This window comes from Capra hircus, chromosome 21, assembly GCF_001704415.2.
Source record: "Capra hircus breed San Clemente chromosome 21, ASM170441v1, whole genome shotgun sequence".
In the NCBI taxonomy this organism is placed as follows: Eukaryota; Metazoa; Chordata; class Mammalia; order Artiodactyla; family Bovidae; genus Capra; species Capra hircus.
This window is the reverse complement of record NC_030828.1, coordinates 346,626-370,487: the sequence shown is the minus strand read 5'-3', so window position 1 is coordinate 370,487 and position 23,862 is coordinate 346,626. Positions and strand designations below refer to the sequence as shown.

The following is a 23,862-nucleotide window of genomic DNA, read 5'->3' as shown; positions in this document are numbered from 1 at the left end:
GACAGAAAAATAATTTACATACTTCACACTCACACAACAGCAATCCTATCAACCTTTCACCTTCAGCTTCCAGCTCAGTATTTATTTTATTAAATAAAGATTATATTATAGTATACACCTTAAATAAATATTTTCAAATGCATAACTTTCATACACGTTAATGTGCATGTATATATATAATTCTTACATATATGCTTTCAAATATAAATTATTTCACATCATGTTGAACAGGATAAAAACATGTAAACATATGCATCTGGTTCTGGTCAAGTAAAACATAAAACCACAAGGTAACCACAAGTTAAGAGTGCACTTGAAGGGGAATGGGGGAGGGAACAGATGTGTAAACAACAGAGATACTGAAGCTGCACCATAAAGCCCCACGAGGGTCCATTTCTTAAGACTGAAGCAGCAAAAAGCTCCTGGTTCAGTTTAGACTTCTCCCTTCACCCTGTCACATTTATTCTTGAGGGGCTTCAAAATGAGTGTGGAAATTCTGTAAACACTAGACTAGAACTGAGTCAATCCTGTTAAAAACAGATGACAAAATAAACCATAAACTGACAGTCATATTAATTTCACCAAACAATAACTTTGAGGATGTTTTGTTACTTTTTAACACAGTGAAACACCATAATCCTGGGGGACCAGAAATGGGAATGGTCAAGGAAACAGATGGATGTTTCTGTACAAATGCTTTCAGCAGCCCCTGGAAGTGACAGATGTGTCTATAAACAAAACACAGACAAGAGCAGATGACAGAGCCTCAGCACACCAAACAACATGCCACAGCAGAATGCCACAGATTCAAAGTGCAATATTCTTCCAGCTCACAATGAAGCAAGTCCCACCAGACCTCTGTGAAGAGGAGCACATGGCTCCTGGTGAAAACACTTACACAACAGATTGGCCAGCCAAAGCATGACAAGCTCTTTTCTACTGCTTTTAAAGGGCATGTTGCCCTCTCCCACCTGCAGAGGCTCCAAAGGTTCCCAATGGCAAGTACCAGATGCCTCAGCACCCTGCCGCTGAGGCTCCTCTCCCTGGCCCTCAGGATACACATGTTTGTAAAAACAGTTCTCTCCAAATGGGCAGACCCTGCCTCGAGCAAAATACCTGCAGGTCTTGTGACTCAAAGCCTCCAAGTACTGCTGAATAAGTTTCTGCTTCTCTTCTTCCTCCTCCACCCAGAACTCACTGGGAATGACAAAGGTGGACATGACCCTGCACTGAGGGCAGGACTTGATAACTCTGCTCCCAAATTGTCTGGCACTTCTCCACCTGCGGATACACTTAAGACAGTACGTGTGGTTGCAGCTGGAGAGGATGCCAAAGCGGCAATCATTCCGGTTGGCTTTCTCATAGACAACCTCCATGCAGATGCCACACACTTTGTCCGCACTGCGCTGCACGGCAAAAGAGAGCTCCATATTCTTTTCGTGTGCTTCAATGCAGGCCTTTACATGGTCTGCCCTCTGGGTACCATCCAAAGGGTGCAAGACCGGCAGCCCACACATATCACATATATCTCCATGGAGATAAATACAGCTCTGCCCACGAAAGCACTGCCCCGCGATGGCATCGCGGCAAAGCTGCCTCCCCATGCCCAGAACAATCTGCCCACTCTCAATCACCGAGCTCTGCAGAGGAGCCTCGGAGACAGAAGGGAACATGCGGCCCCGGTAGGGTTGCCCGGGAACAAATTCAACGGCATTCTCCCAGCCTTCTACACCTGCTCCTCCAGCAGCTTCAAGGCCTGCATTGTCTGTCTTGGCTTCAAACAAACCCCTTTCAGCAGCCGAGCCAATCACAGGCAAGGAGCGTGAGGAAACAGCAGGGGGGGCTTCCGCCACTTGCTGAGGCAGGGGCTCCATGTGTGCAGCCGTGCTAGGGCCGCTGTCTGCAGAGGCCTGGGGCTGCGAGCCAGGGCCCTCCCTGGCCACCTGCCGGCCCGAAAGGTCGTGGGAGTATCGGCACTTCTCCCCCTCCTTGCACAGCCCATGCAGATAATACCTGCAGACGACTTGCTTTGTCCAGCTGCCAGTGCTCCGGCTCTGCAGCCAGCTGGGCCCGGCCCCTCCCCATGAGGCTTGGGCAGGCCTCAGACGTGATGGGCGGAACGGGGATGGGCCTGGAGCCGAAGACCACCGGGAAACAGGGCGCACCGGGAGGGTGGGCCGTGGGACACTTTCCCCTGCTGCCTCTGCACCCCTAGAGGCCCCAGCTGCCTCGTGGGGTTCTTTGGGAGCTGCAGGCTCTTCCATGGCAGCTTTTAGTCCCCAAAATGGTACCGGAACTTCCCCGGTGTGTCTTCCTTTGGGCTTGAGGCCCGGAGGCCCCGAGCCAGCTCCGGGACTCCTCCTTTGGAGCTGTGCATCTGTTTTTCCTCTCCCCCTGTCCCTGCTTCCTGTGCCTGCGTTCCTACTTCCTTCTCTGAGCAGGCGCAGCACACACTTCCTGTGGCGACAACGTCAGTCCTCCACTGGGTCGGTGCGCAGCCGGTCCGGCTGGAATTGTGACCGACATCTTCTTTTGTTCGCATCCGGCAGTGCTGCCGGCCTCGCCGCCCCTGCTCGGCTGCGTGCAGCCCCTCGTCCTCCCGCGGCTCCTCTGACGGAAGAAATCACAGCCCTTTGAGGTTTTAATGCAATCCCTTCCTGTGTTCCTTCGGACGCATTGATTTCATTGGTTTCTCATACGTGTCAATTGAAAACATAATCCTCATGCTTTTTAAAAATTTTCCACTGTGTAAAATTCATCTTGTTTCTGAATTCTATCACACATGAATTTTATAAATGTGTTGTTCACTTCATTTTATGTCTATGTGGATCTGTTTTTGTTTTAATTATTTTTCGTTCTGAATACCTTAACTGTTGCTTCTGGAAGCTTTATTCATTTAGTTGTGTTGACAAGAGCTCATTTCTTCTGCTCTTTGTATTCTGGTAATTCTTACAGGCTTCGGTTGGAAAGGCTTTTCACCAGTGAGGCATGAGCAGACCTCTGGTCTGAGGCTGCTTTAGTGTCTTTCAGCCGGGTGAGGTTATTGTGGTTTCCAGGCTTTCGCTCCCTTTGTGCAGAAACCTCAGACCTTGCTGGTCCTGATGCTGGCTTAATAAGCCTCTGTCCCCGTTGTGACCCTGGCTTGCTTTTTTCCCTCCCTCTTTCTGAGTTAATTCACAGTGGCTCTTTGTTTCTGTTTCTTTATTACACCCAGTTTGGTACGGTATTGTGCTGGGCCAGCCTTTCATGGTAAATCCTCTACCCTTCTGCCCATGTGGTGGTTTTTAATTTCATCTGAGCTGTCATTTTGCACATGCATCTTATTAGATTAGTAAACAAAGTAGTTATAAATATAAAGTGTTGATGTATATTGAATTTTATCATGTAGGTTTCTGTACTTTTAAAGAGATGATCATGTTATTTTTCTCTTTTTTATTTTATTGTGATTATTTACACTGATAGATTTTTCAATGTTTAACTTACCCTTTTTCCCCCAGGAATAAAACCTTTTGTGGTATGATTATCATTTTACATAGTATTAGATTTTGTTTGCTAAAATAAGTTTCTTAGAGGAAATTTTATGTTCCAATTTTTATTTGAAAATTTGAGAAAATATCAATATAGCACAGAAATTAGATTGAAGTAAATCATAAACATGATAAATTAAAATAAAACAAATATGAAGTCGGGGGAATTAATCGAAATCCTTTGAAAAGATTCTTGAACCTAAAGTGAAGAAGGCTCAAATAACCAAGATCAGAAATATAAAAAGTGGTATCAGTACATTAATAACAGGTATTAAAAATTATATGAGGGTATCAGAAAAAAGTTAGTTATTAAATTTGAAAATGTATGTGAAATGGTCATATTTCTAAAAAAAAAAAAACAAACAACATTTATTAACAAAAATGACAGGACCAGAAATAAGGAATTTAAATATTGATCTGTTAGATAAATTAAATACTTAATTTAAAATAACTCTATAAATGAAATTTTTTAAAGTTTCCATCTACAGAAAGTTAAAAAGTCTATATGTGCTATTATTACAAGTCTTGTCCACTCCAGTAAGGTAAGCAAAGAAATAATAAATGTTAGAATTGTGAAGAAATTATTCATGGACAGCAGAAAATTAAGAATGATTTACTGATAAACTATTATACTTAAGAGGATTTAGCAAGGACAATGAATAGGAGTGCAATGAAACAAAATAATTTGAATTTGTATTTATATTTATATGTATATTACATATATACATGCATATAATCAATGATATTTAGATATTTAAAATTCATAATATTTATAACACTCAAAGCTAATTATCCTAGGAATTAAAGTATTAAAATTAAAATCATTTTATTTATGAAAACAAAAAGAAATTGAAGGATAGTCTGATCATGCAGTAGAAGGCTCAATAATTTCAGAAGGTAAAACTTTTCCTCACTTGATAAATTATGTGAGAATGATGCTACTACATTGTGAATCTAATAAATATTGGTGAGGTTATATTTTTCTCCTTTATGTTGAATTTTGTGTTTAGGATGATAACTCTTTCAAAGTTTGGCTCGCTTTCACTCTTTTTCTCTATAAATGTATTGGATATTGACTATCCCTTTGACAGCCCTCCAGATTTTCATAGAAAATGACTTGAAACACAGCTATTGGGTTGCCCACAAATTCACAAACATAAAAAATCCTGAATATAAATCTATTACATGTTTAATGGTAGTATGTTCTCAGCACCATGTCTAAATTATATTTGTTTGACTTTTTTACTTTCTATAGATTAGCACTACTCAGTGTAGTGTTTTATGATGACTTCATATGTGTTGTTCTCTATGGTAATCATTAATGCATATGGCTCTTAAGCACCTGAAATTCAGGTGAGTGGTAGCTCAGTTCTAGATGGTATTTGGCCATCCTTCTCCTCAAACATAAGGAAATGGAGAAAAAGCAGTATCTTCTAACCTGCCCAGCTGTACAGCTGGCATGGGACAGTGTCTGCTTTCAGATTCCCACCTGTGTGACTCACAAAAGTGTTTGTGTCTCTTCCTCTCACCGTGAACCACATCTTCTTATTTTATAATGAGATATTCCTTATGCACTATTAGAAACTAAAATTGTACCCTATGATTTTAGATGTTATCTAGGACTGAATAACTACAAACACTAGGCAATGTGTGTTGAGAGAAATAATCTAATATTTTCCATACTAGTCAAATCTCTCTTCTCATAGAATTTTATCTAACCATCATATTCCAATGAGCACTGATGTTGCTTTCACATATTCTCTAAAAATACATATCTGATCCTATCTCCAATTATTTGGCTTAGCTGAGCCCTCTTTCCCCAAAACACCACTGAGGGCATCCAGGTCTGGAACCTGACTGAGACCAGTTTGTGCACACAGCAATGTGCAGGGCAGCAGGATATCTCCTGGATGATGAGTGTCGAGGTGTCCAACTGGAATGAAGGGAAGCAGCCTTCCACCTAAGGTGGCTGGGCTGAGCACCCAGTCACCAGGGAGCAAGCTGATAAAGGGAAGGTTTCTGACAGCACTACAATGCTGAGGCACGTTCCAGGCAATGTAATATGAGTCTGGCAGGCAAGAGACTAGTTCTGAAGTGGACTGTGGCCATGGGCAGAAGACAACTGGAGACTCCCACAGTCTTTTATTTTAAACATCCTAGGCCTTGGGCCCAGCCCCACATGGCTCATATGCCCATATTGAAAGGACATGTATTGTTTCCAAGCAGTTTCCTCCAGCACACACCTACTTCAGGTCCAACGTTTAAGCACTACTGTAGGGTGCAGGGAAGGAAGATTAAAAATCAGACATTAGGGGTTCAAATCTGAATGCAGTGCTCTCTAAGAATTTATCTTGCGCAAATTAAACACTTTTTTATCTTATCTGGCAAACAAAAACTATCATAATAATAAGAGCAATCAGTTCCCAGGTTTGCTGTGAGTATTAAATGAAATAATTATTATAAAATTATTGGAACAGTGTTTACAAGAATAATTTTTGAGATAAAATTATTTGGTAATTTAGAATTGCCCAAAGGATACTGTGGCTGGAGCAACTGTGTTAGTCTCCATTTTCTGCTGTCTGGAAACTGGAATAATCCCTGCAGGTTCCTGGTACAGAAGAGGTAGGGGATAAGTATTTATTTTCTTATACTGATGGAAAAACTGATTTCTATTTTGAAATTTATAAAGACAGTTTTCTACAACTCACCAAATTCCATACATTAATTATGTGCAGTTACATGTTTTTTTGTACATCAATTACACCTTAAGAAAACTGCAAAATAAGTTGAACTTTAAAGCCAAGCACAATGAAATATATTATCAAAAAGGGAATTTCAGTTGTAGGTACCTTTGTGCAGCATGTTTTGTTCCCAAATCACTTGTATTAATAATTGTATGGGAGTCTGCTTGGGACAGGCATTATCTCACTCATTCTGTATGAGGGTGGGCTGTTATGACGAGTCTAATCACCATGAGTGAATCACTAGATAACAAGTAACCAGAAACACAAAAGTTACTCAAAGATGTATTTCTAATTCCATATTTTAATACAGATTTAAAAGATATTAATTATTTTAAAGCCATTCAAATATAGTATCACAAAACTTCTCTGATTATGAAAATTACATGGAACTATCTGTGTAATCAAACACTGAAATTTCAAGAAAAACTCTAAATGTTTTTCTGCAAGTGCCAAGAATTCTCTATGTGTATATTGTAGTGTGGTTAGCAGAATTTATTTGTATTCATTTATTTTATAGGCCTAAAACATATTTAAATTTTAATTTCTAGTCATAACCTAGATTAAACACTTTTAATAAAGCTGATATTTGCATATAGATCAATGATAGAAACTAGTTAAGTATAAGAGCAAAAAAAAATAAATAAATTTTTAAAAATAAAAAAAAGAAGTAACTGCTTGAAAGACTTGGAATAAAATTTGAGAAAGAGCATTAAAGAACCTAAATCACCTATGAGTTATAGAAGAACTCAACAAAAATAAAAAAAATATTTCAACTGAATACTATTCAAAATATGCCAGGTATAAACACTTAGAATAAACCTAAGACCATTCACTGAAGTAGAACATTTAGCCTTAAATACATTCGTAAGGAAAGATGAAACTTTGTTTTCAAGTGACAGGGAAAAGAAGATGAATGCAGAGTTGGGGCAGGAATGGCATATAGTGATGTTGGAGTCCTGCTGCTTTCTCCTCTTTAGAGGGGCACATAGATGTTATGCCAGGTGTGCACTTGGACCTGCATGCTGCCACCATGGGGAGGGGAAGGGAAATAGAATTAATTTGAATCTTTGTTTCTTGAAGAAGGAGTGTTTTGTTTTGTTTTGTTTTGTTTTTTAAATATATTTTAAAACATAAAAATACATATATAGTTTCCTAGGTTTTTGCCCTGTTTCTTTCATCCTCCAAAAACTTTATGCTGTTATTAAGGAGAATTACAAGCAATCATACCCAGCTGACCAGACAATGTTCATTTCCCACAAGAAACATAAAAAAAGTGCATATTTCTGGCCACTAGAGGACGAGAATGTAATTGATTGAATAAGCCGAGGGGTAGAAAAAAAAAAAAAACAGAAAGTTGATAGGTTTTTGTACACTATTAATACTGCTGACCAAATCTTGTCGGTGAAAATTACACATCAAACACTTATTAAAATTTACATATTGGGCCTAAAAGATGTCTCAACAATTTCAAAGGCTTGAAATAATTTAGAATATATTCTCTAAGCCCAGACTGAAATTGAATCAGAAATCAATAACAAAATACAGCTAGAAAAATCATTTATATGTCAGGATATTAATAAATACATTTCTAAATCACTCACCTGTCAATTAAAACAATTAGAAAATGAATCAGAAAATATTATTTGATTAATAATGAAGTGTTATATAAAAGTTTGTATGCTGGGTGGAAAGCAATGCTTGGAGAAAATTTTGTAGATTGAAATAAATATATTAGAAAATGAGAAAGTCATTATTTCTGATACAATCACTAAATTTACATAATTATAAATGTATGTGCAGGCTTAGTTACTCAGTCATGTCTGACTCTCTGTGACAGCATGGACCGTAGCCCACCAGGCTTATCTGTCCATGGAATTCTCCAGGCAAGAATACTGGAGTGTGTTGCCATTTCCTCCCCCAGGGCATCTTCCTGACCCAGGGATGAAACTTGCTTCTCCTGTGTCTCCTGCATTGGCAGGTCGATTCTTTTCCACTGAGCCACTTGAGAAGCCCTTATAAATGTACATTATATTACAAAATTGACAACAAATGTAGCAGAAAGAACACATATGTAAAGAAATGACAAAAATAAGAACAGAAATTAATAAAGGAAAGCAAACGTATAACAAGGAGACTAGACAGAGGCTTGTTCTTTAATAAGTTAAATAATTCAGATAAACCTCTAGTATGCTTCACTGAAGAGATAAAATAGAGATTTCTCAACTAACCAAAATCAAGAATGAAAAACAGTGACATCTCTACTGTTTATATATACTTAAAAAGATCATAAGATTGTATCATGAACATTAGGCCTTTCAAATATAAAAATGTAGTTCAAATTTTAAGCTTCCTGGTAAATAAATGATCATAACTAAAGTGGAAGTAAATGGGAAGTATGAATAGCCTTCTAACTTTTAAAATTAATTATAATTAAAAACCTTCATAGAATGAAAACTCCAGGCCCAGATAAATTCACAATAAATTCTATTAAGTATGAAATAAGGATCGTTACAGACCCATGTTACTTATAAACTTTGATGCAAATTTCAGGAAAATTGAAATATGAAGTGCAGTGATCTATAAAAGAGTGAACATAAAACAAAGAAGAGTTAGTTCTCATTATGTCAATATTTAAAAATCAATTGGAAAAAATAACACACTTATTCATATAGAAAACAAATAAGTGATTTCCATACCCAGGGATGGGACTAGGTAAAGAGTGAAGGTAGCCAAAAGGAGCAAACTTCCAGTTATAAAATAAATAAGTCCTGGAGGTATAATGATGACTATAGTTAATAATAATATGTTGTGTACTGAAAGTTACTTAGAAAGTAGATCTCAAATTTCTCATCATTAAAAAAAAACACATTCTAGCTATATGTGGTGAGGGGTGTTATAACTAGACTTATTGGGGTGATCATTTCACAGTATAAACAAATACCAAATTATTTTATTGTATACCTGAAACTAATATAATGGTTTAAGTCATGTATATATCATTAAGAAATAAATAAAAGGAAAGAACTAATTCATATGCATGCACACAACACCACACACAAAGATGTTTCTAAGAACACTAACTTCAAGATGCACTTAAAATGCTGTTTGCAAGCCCATTTGGAACAGTGTTATATCAGTGAAAAGAAGTTACACCCATTCTGAAATGCATGCAGAGAAGTGTTTGAGAATACTTGTAGTTAAAGGTGTTTCTAAGATGCTACTTGCAAGCTGCATTGAGAACAGCACCATACATACCAAAGAGTGGAAGTTATATACATCTGTAATGTATGCTGAAAAGTATTTAACAGCACTTGAGATAAAGATGTTTCTAGGAATGATGAAAAGAAAATCAACTAGTATAAATGACCACATTAAAATATTAAGGAGAAAAAATAATAAACTCTCAGAAATCCAAATTTTTATGTTTAAGCAATATGCATTTCTGATAAAATTATTGGGGCAACAGGAACAGAAATGAATTTCCCTAACTGAATAAAGAAATATTCTTTTAGAACTCTAGATAAATGTCTTACTGATTAATATAAATGTTGAAATGCACAAAGATTATCCTCTGACACCAAGAATGAGGCACAGTGTCATCAACCAACACTTATATTTACAATTTTACTTATAGTCTTATCTACTGTATTAAGGAAAGTAAATAAATATAGCATATTACAATTGGAAAAAAGTTATCAACAGGAGGGACAGTTGAAAATAGAGAAGAATCTACAGTTGAATTATTTGAAGTAATAAATTTAGCAAAGCCATTGAGAAAAATCAATATATAAAAACCAATTGTATATTTGCATGTATATAGTGAACAGTTAGAAACAAAATTTTAGAACTATAGAACTAAAGATGCGTTTTTAATATTTTAGAAATAAAGATACTTACATAGAAATATATAAACTATAATTGAGAGAAATTTGGGATGTCCTAAATACATTGAGAATTATTCTATTATAAAGAAGTAAAGATATAATATTTCAAGAACATTAATATATGAAAATTTTATCCATGGATTATCTAGAAACCCAGTGAAAATGAGTGTGTGTATGACTATCTAGGGTTAGTATAAAAGGCATATGCAAGTGCTAACAACCAAATATAATTAGGCAATGAAGGGGAAAAGAATTACTTTTACCAGACATCAAAATGCATTTCAAGGCTAATTAAAATATTGGACATTGTTACAATCATAGAGAGAAAACTGAATAAAAAAGAAAGTTCAGAAATAGTCCTCTGCACAAAGATGTTTAATTCTTAACAAGTATAGAACTTCAGAGTAATGAAGCTAGCTTTTTTCAAGAAATGGTATTAAGACAATTGAATAAATAAATAAATAAAAAGAAATTTGACTTCTATCACTTTGCATGCAAGCAGTTTTCCTTGGTGGCTCAGACGGTAAAGAATCTGCCTACACTGAGGTAGACCTGGGTTCAATCCCTAGGTAGGGAAGATCACCTGGAGGAGGACATGGCAACCCTCTCAAGTATTCTTGCCTGGAGAATCCCTATGGACACAGGAGCCTGGTGGGCTAAAGTCCATGGGGTTGCAAAGAGTCAGATATGACTGAGCAACTAAGTATGGCAATGTTATCTCATGAGAAATATAGATAGGAACCTGAAATATAAAACAATAAAGATACTAGGAGAAGGCTAGCTTTATCACAAGAAATAATAAGATTATCACTTTCTGGCTTTAAATATAAACATGAGATTCTCATATGCAGGGTTGTACTATTGTAGTATTGTTAATTCCTTACAAACTAGACAGAAATGAGCTATTATTTTGTTACTGTATTATTTTCTTGGGCACCATAGCAAAATATCATAGATTACCTATCACCCTGATAACAGAACCAGACAGTGACAGTACCAAAAAATAGAAAACTTACAGAAAAAAATAAGAAAATTACAGGACAATAGCTTTAAGGACTATATATATCCAATGTGACAAATATAGCCAAAATACAAATCCAATTGTATTTGAAGATATAATATGTAAGGAAATAATTAAGGTTAAATGATGTCATAGTGTGGGGCCCTGATCCAATAGGATTAATATCCTTGAATAGGAGACACCAGACAGCTTATTGTGTCTCTCTCTGCCTCACAAAGATAGCACAAAGGCAGGTGTCTGCAAGTAAGGATGACATTCTCACCAGAAACCAAAACAAGCATGTGTTGAGATTCCTTAAAAAACTGGAAATAGAACTCCCATATGACCCAGCAATCCCACTGCTGGGCATACACACCAAGGAAACCAGAATTGAAAGAGACACGTGTACCCCAATGTCCATTGCAGCACTGTTTATAATAGCCAGGACATGGAAGCAACCTAGATATCCATCAGCAGACCTTTGGATAAGAAAGCTCTGATACATTTACACAATGGAGTATTACTCAGCCATTAAAAAGAATACATTTGAATCAGTTCTAATGAGGTGGACGAAACTGGAGCCGATTATACAGAGTGAAGTAAGCCAGAAAGAAAAACACCAATACAGTATACTAACGCATATATATGGAATTTAGAAAGATGGTAATGATAACCCTGTATGGGACACAGCAAAATAGACAGATGTACAGAACAGTCTTTTGGACTCTGTGGGAGAGGGAGAGGGTGGGATGATTTGGGAGAATGGCATTGAAACATATATAATATCATATATGAAATGAATCGCTAGTCCAGGTTCAATGCATGATACTGTATGGTTGGGGCTGGTGCACTGGGACGACCCAGAGGGATGGTACAGGGAGAGAGGAGACAGGGGGGTCCAGGATGGGGAACACGTGTATACCTGTGGTGGGTTCATGTTGATGTATGGCAAAACCAATACAATATTGTAAAGTAATTAACCTCCAATTAAAATAAATAAATTTATATTTAAAAAAATAAAAGTGTTCTCTCCTCTTCAATCTTTTGGGAGAGTTTGAGATGAATAGATATAAGTATTTTTGTATGTTTTATAGAAATTCCCAATTAAGATACAGGGTTCTGGACTTTTGTTTTCAGGAAGGTGATTGTTATTGTTTTTAAATACTGATTTTATTTCACTTCTTGTGATCAGTCTGTTCAAATTATCTGTTTTTTCTTGACTCAATTGTGGCAGGCTGTATGCTTCTAGAAGTGTCCATTTCTTTGAAGTTGTTTAGTTTGTTGGCATATAACTGTTCATGGGTTTCTCTTTTAATTCTACTGCATTTCTATGGACTTGGTTGCTATTTCTCCTCTTTCTGAATTATTTTGTTTATTTGGATCCTCTGTCTTTTCTTCTTGGTGAGTCTGATTAGAGGTTTACAAGTGCTGTTTATTTTCTTTAAAAAATACTTCTAGAGAAGGAAATAGCAACCCACTCCAATATTCTTGCCTGGAAATTCCCTTGGACAGAGGAGCCTGGTGGGTTACAGTCCATAGGTTACAGAGTCAGACACAACTGAGCTATTGACACACACACACAAAATTGAGATACTTGATGGTGCAAGGGTATACTTTATCTACTCTCCTATCTCCTGCAGGAAGCAGGATGGGGCAGGCAGCACCTGGGAGGCAGGATTGCTCACCACCCCCATCCCTTCTGGAAGTCTTGGGGCCTCAGTGCCTGCAGAAGCTGGCCTTGGGCAAATAAAAGTCTAAGATTTTTACTGTCAAAAAATAGTTCTTGGTTTCATTGATCTTTTCTATTGTTTTAATCTATTTCATTTATTTATTCTCTGATCTTTATTTGGTCCTTCTGCTGACTTGGGTTTTATTTGTTTTGTTCTTATTTTCTATTTTTTAAGATGGTAGCTTAGGTTGTTTATATGAGATTTGTCTTGTTTCTTGGGGAAGGCCTGTGTCAACAAAGTCCTCTCTTAGATCTGCATCTTATGGATTTTGTAAAGTTGTGTTTTCATTGTTATTTTTCTTGAGGTATCTTCTGATGCCCTCTTTGATTTCATTATTGATTCATTTTTTAAGTAGTATGCAATTTCATCTCCATTTGTTCATTTTTTTCATCAAGATTTCTTTCTGTGGTTAATTTCCTTTTTCATATGTACCACTGTGGTCAAAATAAACGGTTGAAATAATTCTATCCTCTTAAATTTGTTGAGGCTTTTTCTGTGACCTACTATGTGGTCTCCTTTAGAGTTTGTTCCATGTGTGCTTGAAAAGAATGTGTATTTCTGTGTTTTTTTTTTCTCTTTTTAATGTAGTGTCCTGTAGATATCAATTAATTTCAACTGTCAGTTGTGTTTTGTTTTTTTTGGGGGGGGGATTTCTATTGCCTTATTGATTTTCCAGGTGGAAGATCTGTCCAATAACACCAATGGAGTGTTAAGGTCTCCTATTATTGCTGTGTTCCTGTCAGTTTATCCCTTTATGTTTGTTAGTATTTGTTTTATATATTTAGGTTCTTCTATGTTGGGTGCATATATGCTTTTATTAAAACTTTTTTTTTTTTTTTTTTTTGTATTGGAGTATAGCGAGTTAATGAGTTTGGGTAAAATCTGGGAACTGGTGATGGACCATCAGAGAGGCATGGCTTGCTGCAGATCATGGGGTTACAAAGAGTCAGACACAACTGAGCGACTGAACTGAACTGCATAACCAATTAACATTGTTGGTAAAGTTTCAGGTGGACAGGATAGTGACTCAGCCATACATATACAAGTATCCATTCTCCTCTAAACTCCCCTCCTTTCTATGCTACCACATAAGGTTGAGCAGTGTTCTCTATGCTATGCATACAGTAATACCTTGTTGGTTATCCATTTTAAATAAAGCAGTGTGTATATGTTGATCCAAAGCTGTCTATCTCTTCCCACATCCTTCCCCCTGCAACTATAAGTTCATTCTCTATGTCTGTGAGTCTTTTTCTGTTTTGTAAAAAGATTCATTTATATTATTTCTTTTTAGGTTTCATATATAAGGGATGCCATATGATATTTCTCCTTCTCTAACTGATTGACTTTACTGAGTATGACAATCTCTAGGTCCATCCATGTTGTTGCAAATAGGGTTATTCCATTCCCTTAATGGCTGAGTAATATTCCATTGCATATATGTACTGCATCTTTTTTATCTGTTTCTCTGTCGATGGACATTTGTTTCCATGTCTTAGCTATTGTAAACAATGCTGCAATGAACATTGGGCTGCATATATCCTTTCAGACCATGTTTTTCTCTGGGTATATGTGCAGGAGCTGAATTTCAGGGTCATATGATAGCTATGTTTCTAGTTTTTTAAGAACCCTCCGTACTGTTGTCCATAGTGGCTATATCAATTTACATTCCTGCCAACAGTGTCGGAGGGTTCCCTTCTCTGCATACCCTCTCTAGCATTTGTTGTTTGTGAATTTTTTGATTATAGTAATTTTGACTGCTGTGAGGTGATATTTCATTGTAGTTTTGATTTGCATTTCTCTAATAATTAGTGATGTTGAACATCTTTTCCTATACCTCTTGGCCATCTGTATGTCTTTTTGAGAGAAAAGCCTCTTTAGGTCTTCTGAAAATTTTTTTTTTCCTTTGGTTGGCTTGTTTGTTTGATTGATATTGAGACACATGAACTGTTTGTAAATTTTGGAGACTAATCCCTTGCTGGTCACATCATTTGCAAATATATTCTCTCAGTCTGTCAGTTGACTTTTTTGATTTTTTATTGTTTCCTTTGCTGGATAAAAACATTTGAGTTCAAGCAGGTTCCATTTGTTTATTTTTGTTTTTATTTCCATTATTCTGGGAGACATCAAAAAGATTACTGCAACTTATGTAAAAGAGTGTTCTGCCTATGTTTATGAGTGCATATATTTTAACAAGTGTAATATCTCCTTTCTTGTACACATTCTTCAATCATTGTATAATGTCATTTGTTGTCTTTCTTTTATTTTATAGTCTGTTTCCTGAGTATTGCTTTCCCTGCTTTCTTCTTATTTCCATTTGTGGGAAATGCATTTTTTCCATCCATATGCTGTCAATATGACTGTGCCTTTTACTCAGAAGTGAGCTCTTATAGGCAGTGCACTGTAGGTTCTTGTTTTCTTTAACCAATCTGTCACTCTATGTCTTTTATCACAGCATTTAGTCCATTGACATTTAAATAATTAATGGGTAGGTACTTATTACCATATTAAATCTTGTTTTCCAGTTGATTTTGTACTTTATCTTTTTCCTTTTGTCATTTGGTGGTTTTCTGTTGTATTATGTTTAAGTTCTTTTTATTTTGTTGTGAATCCATTGCAAGTTTTTGATTTGTGATTACCCTGGTTTTCAAGTATCTGAATCCATAACTGTATACATTTGCTTTAGACTGACAGTCTTATAAGTTCAAACACATTCTTAAGGATTTTTTACTTACCTAGCACACATTATTTTTTTGCATTTTTAGCTTCATGTTTATCCTTTCACTGTTAATTGCAGTGTAATCACTTTTACAATTTTTAACCCATGAATTAATTTTAATTGCTTTTTAATCCTTTTATATATTTATCTTTCCTATTGTGACTTTTCCTTTCCTATAGATTTCTGCTTCTTTTCTGTTTAGAGAAGGCTTTCAGTATATCCTTTAGATTAGGTTTAATATTACTATACATTGTATTTTTTCTTGTCTGATAAATCCTTTATATCTTTATCAATTTTTTTTTACTCTAAATGATAATCTTGCTGGGTAAAGTATCCTTGGTTTCAGGTTTTCCCCTTTTAGAACTTTGACCATATCATGACACTCCCTTCTGTTCTGCAAAATATCCGTAGAGAAATCAGCTGGCAGCCTTATAGGGGTTCCCTTGTAAATGAATTTGATTTCTCTTACTGTCTTTAGAATTCTCTTTTTATCTTTAATTTTTACCATTTTAATTATGAGGTCTTGGGGATAGGTCTGTTTAATTTCTTATTTGGGACCCCCTGTGCTTCCTGAAACTGGGTAGCTGTGTTTATTTTCTTTAGGTTTAATACATTTTTTCCTCCAGAACATTTTTATCTCCGCTCTGTCTTTTTCTGAAACCTCTATTATATGTAGATTTTCATGTTTTATGTCATCCCATAGAACTCTTATGCAGCTTTTTTTTTTTTTTTTGGTCTTTTTCTCTCTGCTTTTCTGATTGGGTGATTTACCTTATTGTCTCTTCTAGATCTTTTATTTATTCTTCTGCATTTTTTAGTCTGCTATTCATTGCTTTTAGGTTAGTTTTTGTCTTGGCAATTGAGTTGTCTAATTTTTATTCTTCTTCTTTGTAGTTTCCATTTACTTGTCAAAGGGATCTGCATTTCTGTTGGTAATTTTTCTTTATTCCTTTAGCATTTTTATTACCTCTTTTTTCAACTGGGGTCTAGTAGACTGTTTCATTATTTGTTCTTTCTGGGGATTTATCTTACACTTTTGATTGGAAGTCCTTCCTTTGCTTTTTCATTTACTTCACATTTTCTGTCTCTCTAAATTTAGGAGAAACAGTTATTTATTGTGGTCTTGAAGGGGGTGTACTTATGTGGTAACATCCCTGGGCAGACTGTGTGCATCCAGTATTTTTGGTGTGAGAGCTTTATTGGTATGGATGCCAGCCACATCTTTTCTCAACCCTCTTGATAGGGATTAACGTTGTGATATCCAGAGCCTCCACTGTGGATGTTAAGTGAAAGTAACAGTGTTAGATGCTCAGTTGTGTATGACTCTTTTTAACCCCATGGACTATAGCCCACCAGGCTCTTCTGTCCATGGAATTCTCCAGGTAATAATACTACAGCGAGTTGCTGTTCTCTTCTTCAGGGGATATTTCCAACCCAGGGATTGAACTAGGTCTCCTGCATTGCCTGCAGATTCTTTACCATCTGAGTCACCAGGGAAGACCTTAAGATGGTAAGTGGGGCTATTTCTCTCTTCCATGGCTGTCACAGCCCTTTGGGAGCAGATTTCGCTGCCCAGTTTTTTGAGTAGATGACCCAGCTGTTAAGTTTTATAAGGCTTTATTGTCGTTAAGTGTGTGCTCCATCTCTAAGAAGGTGATTGCTGAAACAAATGAGGCCCAAGTGCTCAAGAAGACCTATGTGTTACTTGTGCAGGAATCCACATTCCACCTAGAAAAAGGCTTAGGTCATGTCCCTTTCTCTGTTGTGTTTTCCCCAGACCTAGTTCTAGGCTGGTGCTTGGGGCTCAGGTGCTCTGAGTGCATAAATTGGAGTGGTGCTGCTGTTACTCCCTGTGACCTGTGCTGCATCTGTTGCAGGACCTTTCCAGGACCTATTCATCCCAGATCTAGCTCCAAGCTATGATGAAGGGTGGGTGGAATAGTAGAACTTCCACTGGGAAATGAACCAGTGCATACTCTTCCCCAGGGTCTATCTACCCAAGGGATGCATTTATATAGAGACACCTGCTGTACACACCGACAAAATCCACCCCTGTCAGACCCACTACTACCATGCATGCACTGATAGTGGGCTCTAAGTTTCAGCCCAGACCACACCCTAGGCTTTCTGGGCTGTCTCTGTGGAGCTAGACCAAGTCTTCTTCAGGGCCTATCTCCTCAAGAGTCAGCACCTAGTTCTGCCCATATTAGCAGTCTTATCTGGTGCAGGTTTGTGGTTAAAAGTGTTGTGAGATGGCTCCCATCAGCATAGGTTTCCTTCTGCCCTGATAAACAGCAAGCCTGCACACGTGCCCTCCTTGAAAGCAGAGTCCAAGCCCCTCCACTCTGTTTCTCTTTCCTAGTGGGTCTCCTAGCTTGCAAGTAGGTTCCTCAGGGTGAGGAACTGCACATGTAGACCTTTTTCTCCTTCACAGACCCTTCTTAGGGCACCAGACCCATTCTGATCTTTATTTATGCCACATTCTACCTGACGGTGTGGAGATCTTTCTTTCACCTTTGTTGGTATAAGAGGTTTTCTTCTAGTTTCCAGTTTGTTTTCTGTGAGAGTTCCATATACATATGGATGTTGACATGCTTGTGGCTGGGAGGTGAGTTCCATATCCATCCGCTCTGCCATTTGGATCTCTCTGAGACATAATGAGATTCATAACTTAAAGAACAGATAAATAAAAATGTAGTTCTCTCCTGGGAGTTTGGAGTATATTTGTCTGCTATCATAAGTCTTAGGGTAATTAAGATATTTTTGAAGTACAAGACACCTTTTCTCCAATATCCTGATCTTTTCTACTAACTAAAACATTTTGAGAGAAATAGGTAAGATTTTATGATGGTAAAGACAGGTGGACCTTGAGTTGTTTCTAGAGTTGTACTTTTGGTTTTGTAGGAATTTTCAAGTCTAAAAGAATTATTTCTTTCAGCCCCTAAATACTAATCTAGCTGATTTATTTCCCGGTTATTTGTAAGAGTACCTGGGGAACTGTTGAGAAGAAAGAGTGATTTTTAAAGTGACCTTAATAAGGGACTCCTTAATGCTCATAACTACAATTGTTTCCCTTTCAATCTGATTCCTCTATAGGCATCAATATGACTGTTGCTTATGATGAGGGCTCCTAAATTTCTTTTTTCTTTTAAAGGCAGACAATTTAAAGTGTCTATTATCTGACTATTGGTAAGTAGGGTCTTATTTTCAATTAAAATGTTGACTCAAACCAATTAGCATTTTTGGCTTAATCAAAGACATAAGAGGCATCTCACAAAAGATTATAACCCTCAAATGACCAAGAACGTTTACTTTCAGATTTAGTCTGAAAAGGTAAAAAAAAAATCCTTTCTACTAGCAGTAAGAATGGTGTAGTGAAAATGGTATCTCTAGTGTTCCACAAAAATGTGGGACACCTTAAGCTATAAAAATGTTAATGCACTGGGAAGATGCTACCAGAATGGGATTTGCCAGCAATAACAACCAACAAAGGGTGATATGAAGCAGACTGGGATCCCTTAGGGAAAACTCCCCTGGAAGCCGGCACAGCCAGGCAAATAAAGTGTTGCTTATGATGGTGTAGCTCAGGATCCAACTCTATTTAACTGGCCACCAGTTGCATTCAAGTAAATGCACTTTGAAGATGGAAGATACCACAGAGAATATTCCCACTGGACACAAAACCAAGTTCACAAGACATAGAGAAAGATGAAAAAAAAAAAAAGAAAGAAAACTCATTCCATTTTACATAAAGGATTTAGAACTGAGTTTGACTAAACAAACATTGGTCTGGTGACGATGCTTAACTCGCCAGCCTGAGAAGTTGGCTCAGAAAGCAGGCTGACAGTGACTCTGCCTGCTTCCTGCGCTATGTTTCTTCCTCCTTATGACAAGCTTCCCTGGTGAATCAGATGGTAAAGAATCCAGCTGCAATGTAAGAGACCTGGTTTTAATCCTTGGGTTGGGAAGATCCCCTGGAGGAATACATGGCAACTCACTCCAGTATTCTTGCCTGGAGAATTTCACGATCAGAGGAGCCTTGTAGGATACAGTCCTTAGGGCTACAAAGAGCCAGACATGACTGAAGTGACTTAGCATGCATGCACATGAGAAAGAGCATAATACACAGACAAATAGATGTATACACATAGCAAACTTTGAGAGAAGACTCACCAAGTTTGGCTAAGTCCAAGGAATTTAGTTCCAGAAATATTTTATCTTGCTAATGTAAATTGAGAGAAAATTTTAGAAATTAAAATTGAGTGAGAGAGAGGAAAAGGTACAATTATCACTTCCTTTTGCAATAGACCTTGGGGTCTGAGATGAGGAGACTGATATGTTAAGGAATCTTACCTTCTGCTGGTCTTGGTCACATATCTCAGAATCTCTGAGCAGGAGCAGCCTCGGAATGGGAAGCAGGTCCAGCCAGCTTCCTTGTTGAATGTGAAAGTGAAGTCACTAAGTCATGTCCGACTCTTTGTTACCCCATGAACTGTAGCCTACTAGGCTCCTCTGTCCATGGGATTTACCAGGCAAGAATGCTGGAGTGGGTTGTCATTTCCATCTCCAGGGGATCTTCCTGCCCCAGGGATTGAACCCAGGACTACCATAATGTAGGCAGACACTTTACCCTCTGAGCCACCAGGCAAGGGGAGGGGAAATATCTCCCATCCCACTTGAATACTTTTTTTTTAAAATATAAATTTATTTATTTTAATTGGAGGCTAACTACTTTACAATATTGTATAGATTTTGCCATACATTAACATGAATCCGTCACAGGTGTACACATGTCCCGCATCCTGAACCCTCTCCCACCTCCCTCCCCATACCATTCTCTGGGTCCTCCCAGGGCACCAGCTCCGAGCATTGTGTATAATTCATGAAACCTGGACTGGTGATTCATTCAAAATATGCTATTATACGTTTCAATGCCATTCTCCCAAACCATCCCATCCTCGCTCTCTCCCATAGAGTCTAAAAGAATGTTCTATACATCTGTGTCTCTTTTGCTGTCTCACATAGAGGGTTATTGTTATCATCTTTCTAAATTCCACATATATACGTTGGTATACTGTGTTGATGTTTTTCTTTCTAGCTTACTTCACTTATACTTAGTCTGTATAATAGACTCCAGTTTCATCCACCTCATTAGAACTGATTCAAGTGTATTCTTTTTAATGATTGAGTAATACTCCATTGTGTATATGTACCACAGCTTTCTTATCCATTTGTCTGCTGATGGACATCTAGGTTGCTTCGATGTCCTGGCTATTATAAACAGTGCTGCAATGAACATTGGGGTACACATGTCTCTTTCAATTCTGGTTTCCTTGGTGTGTATGCCCAACAGTGGGATTGCTGGGTTATATGGCAGTTCTATTCCCAGTTTTTTAAGGAATTTCCACACTGTTTTCCATAGTGGCTGTACTAGTTTGCATTCCCACCAATAGTGTAAGAGGGTTACCTTTCCTCTACGCCCTCTCTAGCATTTATTGCTTGCAGACTTTTGGATCCCAGCCATTCTGACTGGCATGAGATGGTACCTCATTGTGGTTCTGAATTACATTTCTCTAATAATGAGTGGTGCTGAGCATCTTTTCATGTGTTTGTTAGCCATCCGTATGTCTTCTTTGGAGAAATGTCTGTTTAGTACTTTCGCCCATTTTTTGATTGGGTAGTTTATTTTTCTGGATTTGAGCTGCAGGAATTGCTTGTATATTTTTGAGATTAGTTATTTGTCATTTGCTTCATTGGCTATTATTTTCTCCAATTCTCAAGGCTGTCTTTTCACCTTGCTTAGAGTTTCCTTTTTCGTACAGAAGATATTTAATTTTAATTAGGTCCAATTTGTTTATTTTTGATTTTATTTCCAATTCTGGGAGGTGGGTCATAGAAGATCCTGCTGTGATTTATGTTGGAGAGTGTTTTGCCTATGTTCTCCCCTAGGAGTTTTACAGTTTATGGTCTTCTGTTTAGATCTTTAATTCATTTGAGTTTATTTTTGTGTATGGTGTTAAAAAGTGTTCTAGTTTCTTTATTTTACAAATGGTTGCCCAGTTTTCACAGCACCAGTTGTTAAAGAGAGTGTCTAATCCATTGTATATTCTTGCCCCCTTTGTCAAGATAAGGTGTCCATAGGCACGTGGCTTTATCTCTGGGCTTTCTATTTTGTTCCATTGATCTATATTCCTGTCTTTGTGCTGTTACCATACTGTCTTGATGAATGTGGCTTTGTAGTAGAGCCTGAAGTCAGGCAGGTTGATGTCCCCAGTTCCATTCTTCTTTCTCAAGATTGCTTTGGCTATTTGAGGTTTTTTGTATTTCCACACAAATTGTGAAATTATTTGTTCTAGCTCTGTGAAAAATATCGTTGGTAGTTTGATAGGGATTGCACTGAATCTGTAGATTGCTTTGGGTAGTATTCTCGTTTTCACTATATTGATTCTTCCCATCTTTGAACATGGTATATTTCTCCATCTATTAGTGTCCTCTTTGATTTCTTTCACCAGTGTTTTATAGTTTTCTATATATATATGTCTTTAGTTTCTTTAGGTAGATATATTCCTAAGTATTTTATTATTTTCATTGCAATGGTTAGTGGAATTATTTCCTTACTTTCTCTTTCTATTTTCTCATTATTAGTGTATAGGAATGCAAGGGATTTCTGTGTGTTGATTTTATATCCTGCAACTTTACTATATTCATTGATTAGCTCTAGTAATTTCCTGGTGGAGTCTTTAGGGTTTTCTATGTAGAGGATCATGTCACCCGCAAACAGTGAGAGTTTTACTTCTTCTTTTCCAAGGTGGATTCCTTTTATTTCTTTTTCTGCTCTAATTGCTGTCGCCAAAACTTCCAAAACTGTGTTGAATAGTAGTGGTGAAAGTGGATAGCCTTGTCTTGTTCTTGACTTTAGAGGAAATGCTTTCAATTTTTCACCATTGATGATAATGTTTGCTGTGGGTTTGTCATTTATAGCTTTTATTATGTTGAGGTATGTTCCTTCTATTCCTGCTTTCTGGAGAGTTTTTATCATAAACAGATGTTGAATTTTGTCAAAGGCTTTCTCTGCATCTACTGAGATAAACATCTGGCTTTTAGTTTTCAATTTGTTAATGTGGTGAATTACATTGATTAATTTGCGGATACTGAAGAATCCTTGCATCCCTGGGATAAAGCCCATTTGGTCATGATGTATGATCTTTTTAATGTATTTTTGGATTCTGATTGCTAGAATTTTGTTGAGGATTTTTGCATATATGTTCATCAGTGACATTGGCCGGTAGTTTATTTTTTTGTGGCATCTTTGTCAGGTTTTAGTATTAGGGTGATGGTGGTCTCATAGAATAAGTTTGGAAGTTTACCTTCCTCTGCAATTTTCTGGAAGAGTTTGAGTAGGATAGGTGTTAGCTCTTCTCGAAATTTTTGGTAGAATTCAGCTGTGAAGCCATCTGGACCTGGGCTTTTGTTTGCTGGAAGATTTCTGATTACAGTTCCAATTTCTGTGCTTGTGATGGGTATGTTAAGATTTTCTATTTCTTCCTGGTTCAGTTTTGGAAAGTCATACTTTTCTAAGAATTTGCCCATTTCTTCCACGTTGTCCATTTTATTGGCATATAGTTGCTTATAGTAGTCTCTTATGATCCTTTGTTTTTCTGTGTTGTCTGTTGTGATCTCTCCGTTTTCATTTCTAATTGTATTGGTTTGATTTTTCTCCTTTTGTTTCTTGATAAGTCTGGCTAATGGTTTGTCAATTTTATTTATCCTCTCAAAGCACCAGCTTTTAGCTTCGTTGATTTTGGCTATGGTCTCTTTTGTTTCTTTTGCATTTATTTCTGCCCTAATTTTTAAGATTTCTTTCCTTCTACTAACCCTGGGGTTCTTCATTTCTTCCTTTTCTAGTTGCTTTAGGTGTAGAGTTAGGTTATTTATTTGACGTTTTTCTTGTTTCTTGAAGTATGCCTGTATTGCTATAAATCTTCTCCTTAGCACTGCTTTTACAGGTTGTTGTGTTTTCATTTTCATTTCTTTCTACACATATTTTGATTTCTTCTTTGATTTACTGGTTATTCAGCAGCATGTTGTTCAGCCTCCATATGTTGGAATTTTTAGTAGTTTTTCCCCAGTGATTGAGGTTTAATTTTAATGCATTGTGGTCAGAAAAGGTACTTGGGATGATGCCAATTGTTTTGAATTTACCAAAGCTAGACTTATGGCCCAGGATGTGATCTATCCTTGAGAAGGTTCCATGTACACTT

General features: G+C 37.1%; 1 protein-coding gene across 1 annotated transcript; it reads right to left on the bottom strand.

Moving 5' to 3' along the window:
* Positions 723-2,264, bottom strand: MKRN3 (makorin ring finger protein 3). Its single transcript, XM_018065845.1, has one exon. The coding sequence runs from the start codon at positions 2,262-2,264 to the stop codon at positions 831-833; it is 1,434 nt and encodes a 477-aa protein (XP_017921334.1). The 3' UTR covers positions 723-830.